This window comes from Etheostoma spectabile, chromosome 20 (assembly GCF_008692095.1).
Source record: "Etheostoma spectabile isolate EspeVRDwgs_2016 chromosome 20, UIUC_Espe_1.0, whole genome shotgun sequence".
Classification (NCBI taxonomy): domain Eukaryota; kingdom Metazoa; phylum Chordata; class Actinopteri; order Perciformes; family Percidae; genus Etheostoma; species Etheostoma spectabile.
In genome coordinates, this window is record NC_045752.1 from 3,097,280 (window position 1) to 3,118,319 (window position 21,040).

The 21,040-nt window shown below is 41.8% G+C and overlaps 1 protein-coding gene and 1 long non-coding RNA gene across 3 annotated transcripts in view; one reads left to right on the forward strand and one right to left on the reverse strand.

The window, feature by feature from the left end:
• Positions 1–2,915: 2,915 nt before the first annotated feature.
• efna2a (ephrin-A2a) overlaps positions 2,916–21,040 on the reverse strand; it is a 91,946-nt gene continuing 73,821 nt past the window's right edge. The window contains exons 2-4 of one of the 2 annotated variants that reach the window (XM_032500693.1): positions 12,421–12,713; positions 7,024–7,089; positions 2,916–5,423 (exon numbers count right to left, since the gene is read on the reverse strand). In XM_032500693.1, coding sequence (XP_032356584.1) covers positions 5,299–5,423; positions 7,024–7,089; positions 12,421–12,713 — 484 coding nt within the window. In that variant the 3' untranslated portion in view covers positions 2,916–5,298. The remainder of the gene's footprint in view (positions 5,424–7,023; positions 7,090–12,420; positions 12,714–21,040) is intronic. The other variant, XM_032500694.1, reaches the window with a different exon arrangement.
• LOC116670258 (uncharacterized) overlaps positions 10,036–21,040 on the forward strand; it is a 23,568-nt gene continuing 12,563 nt past the window's right edge. Inside the window, exon 1 of the long non-coding RNA XR_004326983.1 lies at positions 10,036–10,046. This is a non-coding gene — a long non-coding RNA (uncharacterized LOC116670258). The remainder of the gene's footprint in view (positions 10,047–21,040) is intronic.

Below are 21,040 nucleotides of genomic sequence, written 5' to 3' on the forward strand. Positions count from 1 at the left end.
CCCACACACACTTCCTCCTCTCCTCGGTATTTTACATGAAGACAGATTTCTGGATATTTCATAGTGTTTCTAAGAGATGCTCTGAAATCTGAGCCCCAAGCATTGGATTTGCTGTGTAATTCCGCAAGTTTTATGGTTTAAACCACAAAAGCCTGTTCAAGGTGACTGCAAAGACACTGGGCAAAGTGCCAGACAACATATCAACTGACAATTTCTTCAAAAGCAACTGTTCTTTTCCCCCTCTCTAACTGCAGAGTCTCTTTGTTGGGCCACCTACAGCCTACCTACAAGCTGAACATTTTGTAACAACTCCAAATTTGGGGTGCTCCAGAGCTGCCTTCACCAAACTGCCTTTGGTGACTGAATGGTGCCCAGCTTTTGCTGCCCATGTATCTTTTATAAAGTCTACATAGCATGCATTATTCAGCAATAACACATGGTCCATCTGGACTCCTGTGAGTGTGTGCCTATGTATGGCCGTGTGGTCCATAGTTAACTTTCCTGCTGTGCAATTTTACCATTTCACGCCACATCCAACAGTGCTTGAAGAGCTCAAAATTAGTATTTCCTCTGTAATTACAACGAAGGTATAAAGTGAGTGTGTTTGACGTAGGATGGTAAGGATGTGTGTTTGTGTGTGAGCAAGAGAGAGAGAGAGAGAGAGAGAGAGAGAGATAGAGGTGGAAGGAAGGAGGGAAGATACAGAATAGAAAGTAGTGAGAGTAGGAGAGATAGATTAAGTGAATGTGTAATAGTGACTACAGATGGCACGTTCAGGATCAAGCTCTTTCATCATGCCGTTCCTCATTAATAGAGATAGGAGCGCTGCCCTAATTCCATAATTCCTAAATCATGCCAGTTAGTTGAATGCGAGGAGGCAAACGTACAGGGGAGAGAGGAGAATAGATTAGCCTATAGCCTGATGATGTGTCTGTGAGAGCAGGAAATCAACCGAGGAAGAGACAGAAAGAAAGAGGAAAAGAACGCAGAGGGGTCGCCATCTGTATTTCCTGGCTTTCCTTTTTGGTTGTTGCCAAAACCAACATCATTCAGGCCAAATTTATTCTCGCCAATTATTCCCCCACGTGTATGCCTGCCAATGAAAATAGCTGAAATAATCAAGTGATTAATAATATCTAGAATGGAATACTTGGGGATATAATAGTGTGTACTTTACTGTACGTACATGTGTGTCTGTGACATAGCCCCGATCACTGGTTTCCCATGATTTCAAGGAGCACATCTGTTCACGTCTGGCTCTGTTCCAGTCATATAACACACATCCATCTTTCCTCTCACAAGGATTGAGACATGGGAAGGGTTTTGAGGCCTTGCTTGATCAGGCTTAATTTTACGATACACTAATTCTGCTGGTACCTGATACTTGTCAGGGCAAAGAATCGGCTGACCAAGCTTGCGTGTCAATTTTAAGGGATAATTTTCATTCCCTCGTCTACATTTTCACTGGAATCTACTTTTTCTCCGTTTGAATTGAGCTGTCATTTAAAGCAATTTGATGGAAACCAGAGACATCGATAGCCATTAGGCGCTTTGCACAGGAGGGCCAAACATGGCAGGCCAAGGCTCATCTATTATTCACGTTGTTCAGTTTTCCCTAAAAACATTTCTTATATTCTTTTTGCACCACTCTGTCAAAAGAGGCAAGTCAGTGGTTTCAAATAACGCTTTTAAAACCGGACTGATAAATGTTTCAAGCTAGCAGTGGCCCATACAAGCCCCAATGGGGGGAAGTGTCTATTGTCTATTCATGTCCAGATCTGGGAAAAAAAAACCTATTGAGCTCAAAAAGGAGAGAAAACATTTCATATTCATTTTTTTTTAAAGACATTTAGTCTTTAGACATTACCAAATTCACTTGGCTTTTGATAGACGTGTGAGTTGGGGCACAATGTACAAATGCTATTACAAGTAAAAGTACTTCATTAAAAGTTTGGAGGGGGTGTCTGTCTTTGGTTGAAGTCCTTACAACTCATAAGTCAAGTTTCTGTCCAAATATTAACCAAATATCCAGAAATTCAGCAGAAGAAAATACTAAATTAATTTGCCTTTCCATCCAGTACTGTTATGCAAATATTAGGAGTTCTGTGCATCAAAATAAACAGCTGATGGTGCTAATACTCAAGTCGGGTGTTACCCCTCAGCCAAGCATAAAAAACATATTTTTGTGTGGGATATTTTGACCTTTTTATGCTCAAATTGTGGATGAAAACACATTTATAGACATCTGGAATGGGTTGCCCCCCCCCCCCCCCCCCCCCCCCCCCCCCCCCCCCAACTAGACACTAGTTTTTGTAAAGGGTCACAATCCCCAAAAATCTTGGAACCACTGGTTGCATTTTTTTATATAAGCTTTTTTTTTTTTTTAATTTGAAAAGTAACTGTAAACTATAACTATAAAGTAAATGTATTGGAGCAGAAATATAAAGTCTCACATACACGTACATCAAAATTGAACCAAGAGAATTTACTCAAGTATTATGCGTATGCACAGTATTGTGCGTATGCACGATACTTGAGTAAATACTCTTGGTTACTCATCACTGGAAGGCCCCGAAATGTGATGGAAACAGAAGAGGAAAGGCTATCAAGCTATTGAGTCTCCATGTTGTCAGCAGTTCAGATTAGCTGTCACATCGCTGAGGGAGAAACAGCTGAAGATTGGAGAGGGTGATTTCATCTGAATAATTTCATGCTTTGACTGGCAGTGCTCAACGCTTACTGTCCCAAGACTTTGACGTCAGAGGAAGATAGACTGAGAAAAATAAAGACCCAGGTGCAGTCTAATACATGAATACAATCATCTGCCCTTTGGGGAGAAGGGGGGAGGTGGGAGGGGGGAACCAGCAAATGAAAATTAATTCACATTTCCACTGAAGAAATACCACTCACTTGGCTTATTTTTCAAGTAGACAAAAAGACAATCTTTATTTGTGTGTTTCTCTCCTTGCTCTGACTTCTGTGTTTACGTTTGACTGACTGACTTTAATGACTGAGGTCAGCACCCACAAAAACACCACAAACAGAAAAGGAGACAAACTCATACATGACGCTCAGACCTGGAGGCATCCTACCACTACCAACCATGGATCACAAACCAGAGAAGAAGAACGATAGAAGGACAGCATCAGTGGAATAGAAGAAGAGAAAACATTTTTTTTTTTTTTTAATCTTCCACAGGCTATACCCCGTCACTGCATCCCACACAGGAGTAATTAACAGTGATTTTAAATGCTACAAAAATAAGATGAAACAGCGAAGGAAGTGCTTCCCCTTGTTTGTGTTTTTTTTGTGTATCTTTGTACATGTGTGTATGTGCATGCCATGTCTTTGTAAATGTTTAGCTCTGAATTTGCTTCTCTACATAATGTCTGTATGTGTGTGTGTGTGTGTGTGTGTATCTGTACACTGGTCGTCATGTTTGTGTTTTTATCTATGTGTGTGTTCACAGTGCTTACTCATTATGTTCACTTCCTAACATTAAAGAAGTCTCAGTCCCATGATACACACAAACTTTCCCTCCTCCTCTGCTCCCTCTCTCTTTGTGCTGTTCCCTTTATAGTCATGTCCATGAATGCTCCCAAAACCTCAGAGGAACCGTCCCGTTATCAAAGACTGTGTGTGTGTGTGTGTGTGTGTGTGTGTGTATGTATGTGTGCATGCGGATGTGTGTTTCTGTGCTGCTACCACACACACCTCGCCTCATTTGCCACAGTCCATGCGCTTCCCTTATTGGTTTAACCCTCAGACCCAGGACCAGCTTCAGTCAGTATTTACGTCCATTGTGATCTGGCCTGGGCTCCGAGGGCTGACTTCCAGTCAGTTTCACCCTGTGGGTCCATTTATCTCCCGGCCCGAGCTAATCCATCGGCGGCTAAAAGCCAGACAGGAGAAATCGTGTGAGGGGAGAGGCTGAATTTTCCTTTTGATGTCTGAAAAAGTCTCAAGGAGAGTAAGAGAGCGGTAGCAGGGTGTTTCTGATTCGCCCCATGAAAAAATATATCATCATTACAAACGAGATTGATCTGAAGGTTTCACAGTGGTCATGCAACTTGAGTGTCGCCTCCTTTTGTCACCTGTCCTCCGTACATCCTTACTTCACTCTTCTCCCGCCCGCCCCACACATCCCTCCAAATCCCCGACCCGTTCATCCTGCCAGTCCGAGAGAAGGTAAGTGACCACAGTCATAATAATACAGAAAGACAAAGAGGTGGGTGACCAGTGGTACATTCATACATGAGAAAGTCATGGTTCCAAAAGTCACCCGACCCAATCAACATTAGAGAGTGATGAAGACGCCCGTGCTGGCCAGGCTGTGATAAATGCTTTGTTTAGAAACATGAATAAGACAGAACACATTCCACCTGAAAATATACACCTCACCAAACCCACCCAGAACACCCATCTGCACACATCCCACCCTTCCACTAAAACAGGCTATGATTATACTTGTCATTTTAATGTGACATTAAAGCTTCTTATAACAAAAAAAAAAAATCCAACTGTGGTTTTTATATCACATTGCTGTGAATATACACTCACTGGGTCTGGAAATATCAACACATATAACATTACATTTCCCATATGGCCATATTTATTTTAATCTGTTTCCCTTTGTTTTCTGCACTGGCCGGGTCACTTATCTCCTTTCCATCTCTATAGGCTTGCTGTTCTACTCGTTGCAGTTGGAACTGGTCCAGGTAGTATAGAATTCCAATTAAAATGCAAGCTTGGCCACTTCCAATTCTTGGTTTGACAATGGGATAGCAATGTGTGGAAAAAAAATCCAATTTTTGTGCATCCAGGCCTATCGCTTAATGCATCCTGCCGTGATTGGATGATAGGAATTGCACTGGAACGACAAGTTTAATCATAGCCGCGGCTACATCTACCCCATCAGTGGCCAAGAGTCAATAAACAAATCAAAAGGACCGCTTGATATGAGTGCAGAGACATTTCCCTTGTGTTTTTCAGCTGAGAGGTGCTGTTCCACCCAGAATTTGGGGGTCAGAGATGAAGCGCAGTTTCCCAGACAGCTCAGGACCAAACCCTCTTAGTCAGGGCTGGAAACGGTGTCCGTAGCTGGGCCATGGAAGGGGCTGGCGGGGTGGGGGGTGGGGGGGTTGTTGGTCGTATAGAGGTGGAGGTGGGAGGGTAGGTGGGGGGGACAGGGGGGGGGGACGGAGACAGAGGGCTTCCCTGAGGGGTGGTGGATTTAGAGGGACAGCCAGCCCAGCCCAGCGACCCTGGGTGGGAGCTCCAGAATGAGGGGGAGAGGGGTCACAGCCAGGAGAATAGTCCCAGGAGCAGTGAGGCCAGAACAGCTAACGGGGCCATGGACCCTGGCCTCCAGCTTGGACCTCCATCAGTCAGGAAGGGCTCCGGAGAATCATATCCCGACCCATCTGAAACGAAAAGAAGAGAGAAACGACAAAATATCTGAACTGAGAGGGACACACAGATGAATACAAAGACAAGACAATCTAAAACCAAAGTGAATGGAGAAGGGAGTGGATTTATAGAAAGACAAAGGGGAGAACAAGTGGAACAATTATGGGGGGGGGGGATGTATAAATTGAGCGTCAAAGCACAAAACTCTCACCCTTCAAAAGCCAAGGAAAGGCAAAGAGAAGACGGCAGAAAGGTATGAGAAGAGGAAAGAGGGAGGAGGAGAAGACGACAGCAACTGAGCTCTGCAGGGGGTTTAACCAACCTAATTACAGTTTAATCACAGAGACTCAGAATCTGGAGCAGCTGACACACACACACACACACACACACACACACACACACACACACACACACACACATCCACTCTCAGACATGTGCAACCGCTCACAGCTCACTCTAGTGACAATATTTCACAGATGAGATGGAAGTTGCAATGTCAGACAGATTAAGTTAACAGCAGAAAAAAAGCAGGATCTCCAAGACGAGCGGCAGCAATGACAGAATAAAAGAATGTATGTTGTTTCAGTAATTATGGAGGAGGAGAGAATTTCCTTCCCCCTTAGCTAAAGATGGAATGATCTGAGTCTGGAAAGCTGCGAAGGCCGATTCTCATCCTTTTACGAAGATCTTCAAATCCGTGCCATTATCTAGGGAGACGTGTTACTGCCCAGGTTTGATTCTTTAGTCAGGCTTAGGTTGAAAACTCACGAGGTAGAATCCACCTTTGAAAAAGACGTTCAGGTAGATTATCGAGATAACGCAAGTGCAGTGAAATGCCTGCCGCAATGTGCTCCCAGTGTGTGTCAATCTTTTCAGTTCTTTTGAAAACGGCACTATCATAGGCCAACATGGCACACTTCTGTGAGCACTGTTTCCTGTCTGCACCAATCTTTGAGGGAGCTATTTTCAAAAGAGTATATCTTATCAGGCCGCATGCTCTTTGGGAAAAAAAAGGTATTATGTGGCGAGCAAGCATGCTTCATCTTTTACCACAAGGCTGATGCATAAGGAGAATTTTATTAAGAATTATGAAGTGGCTATTATTAGATTAGACTTCTGCAGTATATGCGATGGGTTTATTATTAGATTGCTCTCTTGTTTTTTTATGAGCAAATCTAGCCAGTAGAATGATGTGAAGACTTGATAACATTTTTAGAGGCACTTTCAGCTAGCTCTGTTCTCTTTCTACAAGGACAGAAGGTCTGCCTCACACCCAGTGTGATGTGATGTGATTTGATGTGAAGTGCGTACGCCACTTTGTGCCTGTGTGCATGCGCCTTTGCACACTTGTGTGTGCTCGTATGTGTGAATGTGTCAAAAACCTGGTCAGAGTGTGTGTATGTGTGTGTGTGTGTGTGTGTGTGTGTGTTTTCAGGGTGTGTAAAGGTGTTAACGTGTTGCCTGGCTGGCCTGTGAATCAGAGCAGAGAGTGTTGCCGGGGCATTCTATCAGACTCCTTATTCCCCCCCCTAATTTTTCTTTGATAGCCAATCTGGACCTTTGCGTGTGTGTGGCAATGTGTGTGTGAGAGTGTGTAGCTAGAGCGTGACTTACCTGGAGGTCTGACATACACCTTCAGCTTTAGACATGCTCGGCCCACATGGTTTGGGTGAGGAGACGCTGTAAAAAGCAGAGAGGTTAAAAGAGGAGATTAGTATTTGAGAACATTTAATGAACAGGATTTTCATGGTATTTGTTTACAATAAGAGAATATAGGATAACACCAGCTAAATGCCTTTATCCATTCAGTTGAGGATTTAATTTAGTGGCGTCTGTTCTCAGAACTAATTTAAAGTTATGCAAATTACCACAAACCAGCTAACACGGTGAACCTGGGGCTTTGAGGGCCTGTCAGGAGTGGGACTGGAGGGGCATAGGTTGGATCCTCACACCGGAAAGACACCAAACCTCATTTATTTATCCCAATTATTTTAAAATATATTTATGGAATGGCAGTGAGAAACACTGACGATATATAATAAGGTAATAACACAGACACAGTGGAAATTATTATACCACAGAGGTTCACTGCAGGACGGCTTTTGCCAGAAACAAGTATGTCCGTGGGCTTTAATGCCTTTAATGACTTCTTTTTACATGAATATGCAGATTTTTGTACACATTTATTTATTCACTGGGTGTTACAGCAATGTAAAACACACCTACATTACTGTAATTAGCTTGAAACAAAAATGTCAGAGGTGGTAAATCAAGGGTATGTATTAGAAAAAAGGAACTTTTTTTTTATGTAAGTTTAAATTTGCTATTAATGGGGCCTATTTTTGTCTTGATGACATTTATTCCTTCAAGGAGTTGGGTAAATGTGTTATATTATGTCTTTTTAAGTTGTATTAAACCCATGCTCCGAAGCTTGTGAGCTCCCGTTAACATACTGAGGACTTCAGGCAATGTAAACAAGTCTGAGAGGAATCAGCCCGCACACTGGGATTCAGTCACACTCACGTTCATACCTAAGGGAAATAGCGGCTGTCGAATCGACCTGACTTGGATGTCTTTGGAATGGGGAAGGAAATCCATGTAAATTCCCCCGAGACGCAGGTCCTTCTCGCTGCGAGGTGACAGAGTGTTAACCACTGAGCCACCGTGCTTCACTGGCTGAATGCCAAACAAATATGAGAAAAATGTTTTAAAGTTACTGTGATACAAACTTCAAAGTAGAGTAAATGAAATTGAATGTGGGTTTTTAGTCCCACATCACTCTGATGTGAAATAGAGCTGGAGACCTTAAAGCAGATGGTGACCAACTCTCTGACCGCTCGAGCACGCAGACGTGCACACACACACACACACACACACACACACACACACACACACACACACGAGGATGAGCAAAAGTGCACACACGCTGGTGCTTGCAGAAACGTGCGTGGAGACCTATTGGCCTTCTCCCTTGAGGAAGTCCACAAAGACAAAGCCCAGAGCGACACTGGAGAGGACCATCATCAAGATCCACAGCGCACAGGAAATAAATCTGACCCTTCCTCTGCCCTCTCCTCCCTTTCTATCTGCCCACAACTCCTTCCTCCATTCATCCTTCTCTCTGCCCTTCACCTCTTTTACCCTTTCATGCCTTCCCTGTAGCCCACTTCATTTTCCTCAAAATTCTTCAAATCATCCAAGTAACCTCCTTACAGTGCCCAGTAAGTGGTCCCTACAAAGCTCTCTCCTGTTGTGTGTCTTTGTTTAGAGGCTCCCTACTGATTCAATGACAAATGGCAACATTTCGGGGAGAAACGGCTAGAAGTTGAAAAACTCCCAAAAAAAACTCCCCTCACCCACCGACACACACACACAATTTTTTTTCACTTTTGTCATTTCTTAAAAGTCTTATCGGCTCGCCCAGCTCCTCGGTTTCCCAGCACATCCACAATCCAACGTCTCCTAAAAACCCCATTGAAAATCACTCAACCTCATCAGATGGCAGCTGGGAGAAGTAAGGGGTGGAGCAGACCTGTCAACATGTCAACCACATGACAAATACACACTCCAACATGCACACATGGACTCACACAGGTCTGGCCACAAATCACCATCCAAGATCCATGTTTTTTACTACGTGGAGTATCTGCAGAGAGGAGTCTCACACACACACACGCCTGCGCACACACAGTCATTGGTGCTGGTTAGTTTAAAAATGTAATAATGCCACTTCTATACTGAACTGTGTGTGTGTGCGTTTGTGTGTGTGTGTGTGCACGTGAGAGACAAAAACATGTGTGGTTGTCAGTCAAGATGATGGACATGGCCTTTCACGGACTCACAATCGCTTGACAACTGACCCCACAACCAGCTCTCCCTCTACAATACATACACACACACACACACTCCAATCTTGTGGAATACACATTCCCCTCAGGGGTCCCAGAAACACAATACTAGAGTCAGCAACTATACAACTCTGGAGGGGCCCTGTCCACCCTTACATGAGACTGAAAACAAAAGAGTGTGTGTGTGTGTGTGTGTGTGTGTGTGTGTGTGTGTGTGTGTGTGTGTGTGTGCCGACTGGGAAAAGTGCAGTAGGACATCGGTTGGTTGTTATCTTCTCCTCTTTAGCTCGCTGACTCTTGCCTGCTGTGTCTTTCTGACAGCATAGACAGAAAACAGACTGGGGCAAATAAACATTTGCAGATACTCAGTGTTTATTATTAAAAGTTACTTTATAAATAAATAGAGTTGGAGGAAAACTTATTTTAAGATTAAAGTAATGTAAAGTATCTTTCACAGTAATTTAATAGTTTAGCACATTAGTTTTCAGTTATTGCACACGTTATAAAATTGTGGTACTGCATTAGAAATCAAATCTAAACACAGTAATGCTACAACAAATTGAATTTAAACCTGATTGCAATATCTGTCAAGCTATCTTTTTTTTTATTACATATTTTTATGCCTCTGTCTGAACAAGGAGAATATCACTGTCAGGTCAGAATCTGTCCAAGGGCAAAAAAACTCCATCAAGAAATGTAACACACTTGCATGCCGACCTGAAACTGATGGCAGCAGACCCTCATCCCATTGCGGGTCATGGTGAGAATGCATCATCACCTACTGAAAAGGTTAAGGTCAATTTTCAGCCGGCTGTGCAGCTGCAACAAATGGAGAAATGAAGAGACCGGTGCCGGGTTTGGGTAGTGGCAAAAATGCTGCTATAGAATCATTGTCCATGCGTCAAAGTCTGAACAAGATATCAATGAAAGGTCAGGTTTAGTATGACTTTCAGAGAGTAACCAAAGTAAACTAAGTAAAGCTCTAAAGAGATAACTGTTCTAATTGGTTATCAAGTAAAGTTACCAGGTGCCAAAAGTTTGATTCATCTAGTAAAGCGTTGCTTGGTTTGCACACTTAAACTGGTCACCACATGGCAGCTGGAGACGGTCCTGAACAGACAAACGACAGCTTAAAATCTGCAGTATACGTACATGTTTCTGACAAGTTGTTTGTAAATGTGTGAATTAAAACTGTCCTCTCTCAGAGGAATCATTTTCTTTCTCCCATCATGTTTGTTAATTTACAGTTTTTTTTATTACTAAACCATAGTGGGCACAACTGGAGTCACATGTGTAAAAGTCTAACTACAGTCTGCGCAATAGCAGTTCACGTGGCCAAAACTCTAGTTAAGTTTTCATTGCTAGAACACAGTTTTCAAAACTCTACACACTTAGCCTATGGCTTTAACCACAATGTGCACAACACTGTGGATCTAGAGCACTCTGTTCAAATGCTAACACACTGCTGTCACAACTGTTGAACACACGTTCAGACCGGATTTCAGTCTGGTGCCTATCAAACACTGCTGATTGCAATTTTAGCTGAAAGACTAAGTAGGTGTCTTTTTATACATGTTACTGTACAATAGTGAACATATACTGTATGGTATTTAAATAGAGAAAGCTCAAAAAGCATTTTTATACAATCACCAAATAAGAATTACAAAAACAATTATACACTGTACCATTTGAGAGAAACAAGTAAAAGAGCAAAGATACTAAAATGTCCTGGTCAGATGTCTGAGGTTACATACACAACAAAAAAAAAAGTGAAAACACTATACCTTTAGTAAAACTACATTCTTATTTTTTTTTCAGAAAGTTATGGAGGTGAAAGCAATGGACACACCACATTCACATTAGTATTTAGTGATGATGCAGACATCCAATGTGATGGAGAAAACTTGCTGCATGATGCTGGAGAGAGGCAGAATTAGTCACACTATTTCTTTCCAGTAATTTCATAACTTACTAGATACAAAATACTACATTGAAGCAGACTGCTGATTTTCATTTTTTCTTGTTTACCTTAAGTAAAAATTGGTATATTGTACAATCTACATCTTTTCTTTAGACAAACTATTGAGTAGTGTGAAGTCACTCAAAGTGTTCAAACTGTAAAGATGGAAAAGTTAGTATTTTCTGTACTGGTGTTTGACGCTAACGTTTTTACTCTCATTGTGTTCTGAGTGACAGTGTGTGTTATCTCAGTGAGGATTGTGCATAGTGTTTGCTGCACTGAGCCTGTTTTGAGACTTGTGTTATGAGTTGTTGCTGCTGTGAAAGAGTTTTGCAGGTGATGTGAACTGTTGGTAGTGCAGACTGAAGTTAGAGTTTTGCACATGTGGCTTTAGTTGGGCCCACTGTCGTTTAGCAATCCAAAAAAAGAAAGAAAAAAAAAGCAAACTGTTTTGGCACAGCTCCAGCAGCCTCCGCACAGATAAAAAGGCATCACTTTTCTGTGCAGCTACAGAAAGTTTGGACATTGACAGAATAGCTTTTGAAAGTCAATTTAATGTACTTTTATGTGATTACCAACCGCTATGCGCTAAACAGTTCAGATGCGGTAAATCTATCCCACCAGCTGGCACACGGAGAAGGTGAAAACAATGTTCAAGAGTAATTTTAAGCTACTATTTGTCCCATGCCTGGTAGCGGAATGAGAGCTTTTTAACTCGGTTTAGAAAAACAGTCTCTCAGGGGGTTAGGCCCATCTGTGATACTAATACATCACTTGTTGAAGTGAGGAGAAACATCAATACAGCTAATATAAAAATGATTACAAACTACGCCTAGTGACATTTTTACCACTTTGCTGAGCACACCACTTATGATCTCGACAGACGCAGAGAGATACATCCAGAAATAAAGAGAGTGAGAGAGAAAAAGAAGGGGAGCGCGTGAGAGATGGAAGGTGTATTTATGCGCGCCTGTGGGTGTGCGAGCGACATGGTGGGCTGTGTTTGAGAACTCTCTCAATCAACCTCTGTTGATTGCGTATTTACATATCGTTTATGAATGCGTATTGAACAGAAGCGTGGCTAACATGCAAACACGGACATGTGCACACGTTTCAACGCACGCGACCAACAGACAAGCACTCTTTACCTCCACACATAATCTCACACAGAAACACACACACACTGCCTAGCTGATAACCCACAGATGTAGTAGTACTCGTGTCCAGGCCTGAACTCAAAGCCCAGGGAGAAGGGAGTGAAGAGCTGGAACTTCTCTGAGAAGCGCAGGGGTCCGTCAGGACCGCTGGGGCGGTTGCACTCCCAGCGCTTGAAGCCACGCATCCGGTGCTGGCAGGAAGTGTAGCCCTCGTGGTTGACCATAAACAGGATGTAGCGCTCCATGCGCCCATGGGACGGAGGACCCTCGTAGTAAGGACAGTAGATGTCCAGATAGTCATTAATGTTCACTGCCACCCTGTACTCTCCGTGCCAGAACCTGCAAGACACAGAGGAAACAATGGATTCAATTTACTTCATGAATAAAAATAAAATTACAAACAAATATATGCACAGAATCAGTGGGCGGGGGGGGAGAGACAACCCAATACATCTTCCACAATACTATGAATATTTACCACCTATATTGGATTTCCGTATGATTGCACAGCCTAGAGAAAACTGAGGTGGCTGTCCACTTAGTTCAGTCATGCTGTGTACTGTAATTATATTGAATTGTATGATCGCTGTCAGGACATTTCTTTGTGTGCACATCTTCACAGGAAGATCTGAGGTTGAGTCAGCTACAAAACAACGACCCTTAGAGACGCCACGCATTGCCCAAGGACGCTTCCAACAAAAGCTTTCTGATAGAGAGCCTTTATACCACCCGAGTCATGGCAGCAAAAACATCCTAGAAGGCTTTTACCATTTAATAAACAAGAGAAGGTTAGAAAAATCAATAATTACCCTTGGTTATGGCAAAAGTTTGCATAGCAACCAATTTTATTTTAATAAAATTTGCCAAGCTACAGTATGCTTCATGGGAATTATAAGCATGTTTGGAACATAGTCTTTTGGTCCGCTTGAATGGACCTTTTTTCACATGATACTCAAGAGAAGTAGGTCATGTGATGGTAGAGAGCACACATTATTATCCCACCCCCTAAAGCAGTGTATACAGTCTGTGGTGAATGCCCACTTAGTTCCGTACACACGCGGCTCACTGAGGGCAGCATGATCAATAGAAGTGGGTCAGAGGTTGCTGAAGAAGAAATAGTATACACACATTGTAGAGGGTGCCCTTGCTATGCTCCTTCTTCTGGCATAGGCTCAAAGAGTTTGTGAAATAAATGCAGGTAACATGGAAAAATATAAGATGGTGCTTGAACTCAGTTGCTGACTCCCCAATCTGCAGTTGCATTAAAAACATATGGCATTTTCCCCTTACATTATACAGGACCCGTTTATGTTCATATGGTGATGCCAGTGTTGCTTATATGGGAACTGAACTTCTGTTTACAATCCCAGAGTCACTGAAGTGAAACGGTCTCTCTCAAAAAGACTGATGAGACTGCTGATATTCTATAGTTTTTGTTATTGTCAACAAATGCCATTAAAGGGCTACAACCAACAATATGTAGTCGCTCTCTACATACTCTATGATTTGTGTGTCTTGTCTGTGGCTCTCACATTTGTTCAGAAGATAAACCTTTACAAATTAATACATACCTTCATCTATAAAAATGCAAAATACGTTTTATTTCCCACTGTGGATCAGTACACACTTGGTGCCCAAATAAGTGTTTATAGCTGCAGGATTTTAAAATCAATTCATAAATAACACAACAGTGCCCAGGTTTATAGTTATGAAGGAACATGTCACCCAGTGCAAGGGGATGGCTTGTTTATGTGTGTTTAATATTTTCATTATATGTTATTCGATGGCACAAAGGAATACACTTCTGCATATCTGCCTTCAGGCTACACAGACAATACTTATTTGAATCAACATGTTATTTGTGGTGTGACATTAGTGTGTGATTTCACTCTCTTGTTTCTTTGTAATCTTTTCTGATTTTACTGTATTATATGCTTCATTCTTCATTCACTTGGTTCCTGATGTAAAGCCCTAAGGACACCTGCTGTTTGCTTTAAAGTGCTATACAAATCAATTTTGATTGATTTATTTGTAAAAACAATATAGAATACTGTAATACCCAAGTGGAGAATCCCCGATATGAAATGTGTGGTATCTATTACTGCTGTGGAATTCATCGCCGGACCACATCAGACACAGTGACTCAATTACTGACTTTAAAAATAGACTTCAAACATATCTCTTCATGATGGCTTATGGACTGACTGACTTTTATTTTTATTTAATTTTATACTGACCATAATTTTGATGATGTTTGTGAAGTGACCTTGGGTGTCATGAGGCGCTTTGAATAAAATGTATTCTTATTCTTATTCTTATTCTTATTATTATTGTTAGCAAAACATTCCTAACGCTGAAACTGACCAATCTATATTTCTCATTTAATGCTGTAGCATGACTCAAAAATGTAGTTGTCTTGTTTAACTTAAAATACATAGCTTTGTTTAATGCATAATTCAGCGTTATATTGGCACCCTTCAGTGAGAAAATACAATACATCAGTTTTTTTTTTTAATTTTTGATATTTCAGACATATTTTATTTACTAGCTCTCCATAAATAATGTGTCCAAGGGCTATAAGTTTCACTTTGAGACATTGTTCAGTAATCCATCGACCATTTCAAATGGTTGTTTAAAAAAATCCTAAGTGGGATATGGTAGTGTAATGTCTTTGCGGGCATGTGCACGTCTGCGTCTGTAGCGGCTGCTTCTTCTTCTGGTGCTCGTCAATCGTCACCGTGGCTACGATCAATTTCATTGCAAATGTACCGCGTCAAATACATTTTTTAAAAACCGGCTGCAGCGTGTTATCAAATCTTGTTACTTGAAGCTCAGTAGATTTGAGACGCGGGAAAATGTCTTCAATCAAATGAGCATAAACAAAGCCAGTTGTCGGTCAATCTCGATGTCTCGGACGCACGCACACACACACACACACAAACACACACACGCAAACAAACAGACCAACACGCACTGAGCTTTTTAAACAAATTCATCATTTTCCCCCTCACCTTGGCAGTAATTGATTGCTTGGAATGAAGACATTTTGGTCTAAACACTTTTGGTTAGTGGGATATTTAGCTTTGGGACAAATTATCCCTATAACGGCAGTCCTACCCTTCTCCCAGAGGGCAAATCAGGAAGTGAGTTAGATGTGAAATGAGCGCCTTCATACTTCGGTGCCCTATCAGAGCGAGTTCTGCAGGTTCTAAAGGGATCCTTGAACAGATCATTTAGAGGCATTGATCCACTGGGGAGCTCCTCTCGGCTCTCTCTGCTACCAATCAACTCTGATTAACAACTAAAGGGGAAAGGCAGAGAGAGAAAAAGAGGGAGAGATGCACAGAATGTGAATAAAAGGGCTGAAAGAAGCAGAAAGAAGAGAGGGAGGGAGACAGAGAGAGAAGAGGTAGGGGAGGAATGGAGATACGTGTGGAATGTGGACAAAAGGGAGCGATAGACAGAGAGGAGGGGGGGAGAGAGGGATAATGAAATTGCAAGAAATGAGAGCAAAACAAGACAGAAAGAAAAGAATAAGAGAAAAGAAAGAGCAGAAGAGGAGGAGGAGGAGGAGGCCAGCTGGAGGAAGAGCAGATGGAGGAGGAGTTTTTCATTTCAATTTGTACGATTGTGGTTTTCCATCTGAGACAAATGTGCTTTGCCTATTGATTATGCACTGATACATTTATGGATGACTACCATCTGACTTTACTTTGGGCATACAATGAGTGTATGTGTGTGTGTGTGTGTGTGTGTGTGTGTGTTTGCTTGTGGTTGGCTAAATGGTAGCTTAAAGAGGGTCTCGATGAGTGAGGATGTTCAATCCAAGAATGAACTAATGTGCCAGGATACATTAAGTTGTCTTTAAAGCCACTCAGCGCCCTGCCCTGCTCCTGTGACACTGTCTGCATTCCTAATATGCCCAGGCAAAGGGGTGTGTGTGTGTGTGTGCGTGTGTGTGTGTGCAGGTGTGTGCCACCCCTATGAGCAGTACATGCTGGTGTGCAGTTATGTGTGAATGAGTGTGTGTGCCTGTTTCCCCTCCTCTCAGGCTGTATGTCATTTGGAATTAAACACACACACTGCTCTGGCCAAAAAGACATGGGAATGCACTCACAGTTACGACGTTTCTCTTCTTCACAGAGCTTATGTGTGTGATGTGTGTGTGTGTGTCTTTCTTTCAATGTGCATTTTTGTGATCCCAGTTTGCATATAATTTAAACCCTATCAACATACATTACAATATTCTGTAACACTTGATTTGAAGGGGTATGCATGAAGCTGCCATCACACTAATAAGAACTTCAGATTCAGGTGACTGTTCTCTGTAGGATCATCATTACATGCAAATGTATCACATTGTCATTTGACACGTTGTAAAATATAGATTATAGCCACGTTGAAGCCCCTACTGTGTGTGTGCAGTTTAGTAATTCCTGACTTTGGTGATCCCAAGTTGTAGTATCAAAAAAGACACTGTCGCAGACCTGCAGACAACACAACAATTTCCCTCAATCAATCCAACCTGAGGATATTGAGAATTCATGGCCATAAAGACACACACACATCCTATACAAGCTGCGCCAGTTTTCTCTGAGATTGTCTCATATTTTGACAAACAAAAACGTCCCCAAAACTTATCCCATCATAATTTGACAGATGATATAATACAGTGGGCTTTAAGGTAGCTTACAGCAAATTACAATGCAAAATTGTAAAAGTTCCACAGATCCTTTTACTCATTCTGTGTAAACTCTGAGCACCGGGAAAAGAAATAGTGCACATATTTCTTATTTTCTGGGTGATAAAACTTGATTATCTTTCATTTCCAGAGAGAGATAGCTTTTTGTATTTCTGCCATGTTGACAGTCAATCTAATTTCTATAAAACTACAAAAAGGAAGAACACTTGATAATTAGGTTTAGGATAGAATAGGAAGACAAATCTTTAAAACTGTATATTTTTTTGCTTTCAAGCCCAGCAGTGTCTTTATGAAAAGACAGAAGGGGCGCCTGGGTATAGCGTGTTCAACATGAATGGAGGCTCAGTCCTCGCCGCAGCAGCTGCAGGTTCAATTCTGACCTGTGCTGATGTCATTTCCTCTCTCTCTCTCTCTCTCCCCTTTCATGTCCAAGCTGTCCTATCAAATAAAGGCCTAAAATACCAAAAAGACAGAATCTTATTATATGCCCATAAAAAAGATTCATGTTGAAGTGAATGTTGTTTGGTACATGTTTTTTTTTCAGTTCTCTGCTCTGCCGCTTCAAGACATTTCTTTTTTAATATGGTCTGTGCGCAAACCTGTGCAATATGATATGATGTTTGCTTTGTTTCTAATCCCCTGATGTCTCACAGATTCTCCTCACTCGTTCAGTGCGATTGAATTGTCTGGTGAGGTTAGCCAGATGAAGCTGAGGGACTCATCTTTTGGCTGCTCAAATGGATGTAAAAGGCTCATTCCGAGGCTTAGACCACAATCAGTGAAAAAGAGTCTGTGTAAAAGGGTTTTATGGTATTGTGTGCGCACGTCAGGATGACGAAAATAGAAATCGAGGAGTTTAAAAGTTGAAATAAAATATTAAGAGGGAAAGGAGAAGAATGAAAGCTCATGTCTAAGCGTGTGACTGGATGTGTATTTATGTCCAGTGGATGTACGTACAGTAAAGAGTGTGTGTCCGTGTGTTAGTGGCCACTTGTTAGTATTCTGGCACCACTGAGTCATCAACATCAACTCCCAGCATCGCTGTGATCAAAGCTGGTTGGAGAAGCCTCGGATGTTTACCATACCTGCCTGCATCCTAAACAGCAGGCCGGATCCACCGACTAACATCAAAGGACGCTTTGCTCTCTCTGTCTCTGACTCTCACTATGTCACCTCTCTCTCCATCCACAACTTTCTCTTTTACCCCAGCTTAACTTGAGCTCCCTCCGTCACGCTCGCTGATACGGCATTTGGGCCCGAAAATACCCCCGCAGCACCGCCCTAGGTGTGGGACGTCAGTCAACGGAAATGCTTTCCATACGCCATTGTGTTTTTAGTTCAAAAGATGCTTCAAAGGGGAAGCTCCGGGAAAAAAACCCCATTTCGACCTACGAGGTCTGGCAGGGTCGGGGAAACACCCATATAAACAAAAAAGACATTATGACAACCTCTGCTTTTTTGCTGTATGCTCTTTGTTGCTCTGTTGTTACGTTATCATTTGGATAATAAAAAAAAAAAAAAAAAAAAAGAAGGTACCCAATGGAAATTTTACCCACTATGGGGCAATGTTTCAGTGGGTCCCTGTTCTGACAGCATCTGTTGTTTCAGCAGGTGCCACAAAAATGACATATTTTTAAGTGACAAGCCATCTAGTGGCTGTGGTAATTCCAAAGAGCAAAGGAGGAAGCCATTTGAGGTTATTACAGAGTGACAAACCCTGTGAAGGGAGCAGGGCAGGATGGATGGATGGGTCAAGAAACATTACTTTAACACTGGAGACAGCTGTTCAACAACTGTAATCATTTCCTAACCATGGCCACGTGTTTATGTGAGGGGTTAAGACCAAGGCAAGACCAAGACCGGACCAGTGTATCGAGACAGAGATAAGACCAAGACTTTGAGGGGTTAAGACCGAGACAAGACCAAGACTTTGAGGGGTGAAGACCGAGACAAGACCAAGACATTGAGGGGTTAAGACCGAGTAAAGACCAATACTTTGAGGGGTTAAGATCCAGACAAGACCAAGACTTTAAGGGGTTAAGACCGAGTAAAGACCAATACTTTGAGGGGTTAAGACCAAGACAAGACCAAGACTTTGAGGGGTTAAGACCGAGTCAAGACCAAGACCAGACCAGTGCGAGTCCCACACTGTACAGTCTCGCACTGTGTTGCACTAGCAGCCCACCCAGCATTCTAGGATGGGAGAAAAACATGCTCTGGTTTATTGCCATGTCTTTAAACCAATCACAATCGTCACGGGAAGCACTAAGCACCGGACAGAGCACCGGTGCCGCTGCAAATTAGCCGCGGGAATCGAGACGGAGACAAGACCGTGTAAAAATCCTGTCGATTCCAAGTGGAGACCTTCAAAAAGTGGTCTCGAGATCGAGACCAATCTCCAGTACTACAACACTGTGTCATAAAACAGATTTATTGGTAGGCAAATAATGCAGTTAGACGCTTCAGATCATAAAATACAGTTTGGAGTTTAGGATTTGGAGTAAGATTTGTTGCATGCACACAGGTGGCACAATTCCCATTATGCTGATGTCATGATGCTACACCGCTGCCAACAAATGTAGCAATTTACCAGCAAAAGCAACAAAGAAGAATGCTTACTGTAAGTAGACAACAATATGAACAAATCCCAATTTAATTTGCTTTTCACATGTTTTATGAGGAAGGAAATGCACTTAGTCTGCTGGATTTATTTGCTGTGAAACACAACATTTAACATAAACTACACTGTAAATAATGGCTGTGAAATCTACAGTTATTTACTTTAGATTTCACGGTAACATTACTTTACATGATTTTATTGTAGAATGCTGTAAAGTTTACATTACAACCTCTTCAACATGACAAAATCCCAGTAGTCAATGTATTACAGTTAAAATCACAATAGTTAAAGCATTACTGTAAAAAAAAAAATCACAATATAGCCACTATCGTACTGTAAATAGAAAACTGCTGTATTTTTACTTTTTTATCTTATGTTGCGTTTAATTGTTTTGTATTTTACAGTGAATACATAACATACTGTATACGGAAGTACGGTACCTTTACTGTAAAAATAATTCACAATAACTTGCTGGCCAATTGTTGTAAGTAAGTTGCTGTAAATTTTACAATAAATTTATTAAAGTGTATGTTTGCCAAGAAAACTCCTGAACTTAGATACTGCAGTAAATTAAAAGTAAGCCATTGGAATAGCCAAGGGAAATCTGACTCCCTATGCTCTTGGAGAGTAAAATAACATCTGTGTTGGTTATTCAACACATCACTCCATGTTTCTTGGAAAAAGAATCAAGAAGAACAGTCGGACAAATCAGGTGAGCATCGATTTTCAATTTTTGAACACCCGATTCATCTTCACTTCTCCAGTTGAAGGCAAAAGTTGGGAAAGTATTGCCAACTTCTATCTGCAGGCACAGTGGTTGATACTTTCTGCCAGCAGTTTATTATTATTCCCATATTGACAGTAATGAACATCCGGTTTGCTCTCTACCAGCACAAAGAGATTACCATTATCACCAGCTCACCATGGTCAACTCCAGGCGCAGTTGGCCAAATGAAAATATGGATGTTTTTTTAAACGTAAAATTACATATTGAGCATCAGAACTGTGCACAATTTCACCTCATTTAGCTTTTTGGCAGGACACAACGTGAGTCTGTGAGTAGCCTCAGTTACATTGCGGTCTCAGTCTGCTCAGTCACTCACAATGTCTCTCTAATTATTGCCACATTACTCTCCGGTTCTATCTCTCCGTCTTCATCTGCTCCCGTCTTCAGTCTGTCTGTTGTTCTTCTCCCGCTTCTTTCACTCAATCTTCATCTCTCCTCCCTTCAGATTCATTTACTCGCTCTCCTTCCCATTTTCTTCTTCCCAGCTTTCCCACCAGGAGTCCTGCAGCATCTTTTCACTTCATTTATTTCTTCTCCTTTCACTCTTCATCACTCCC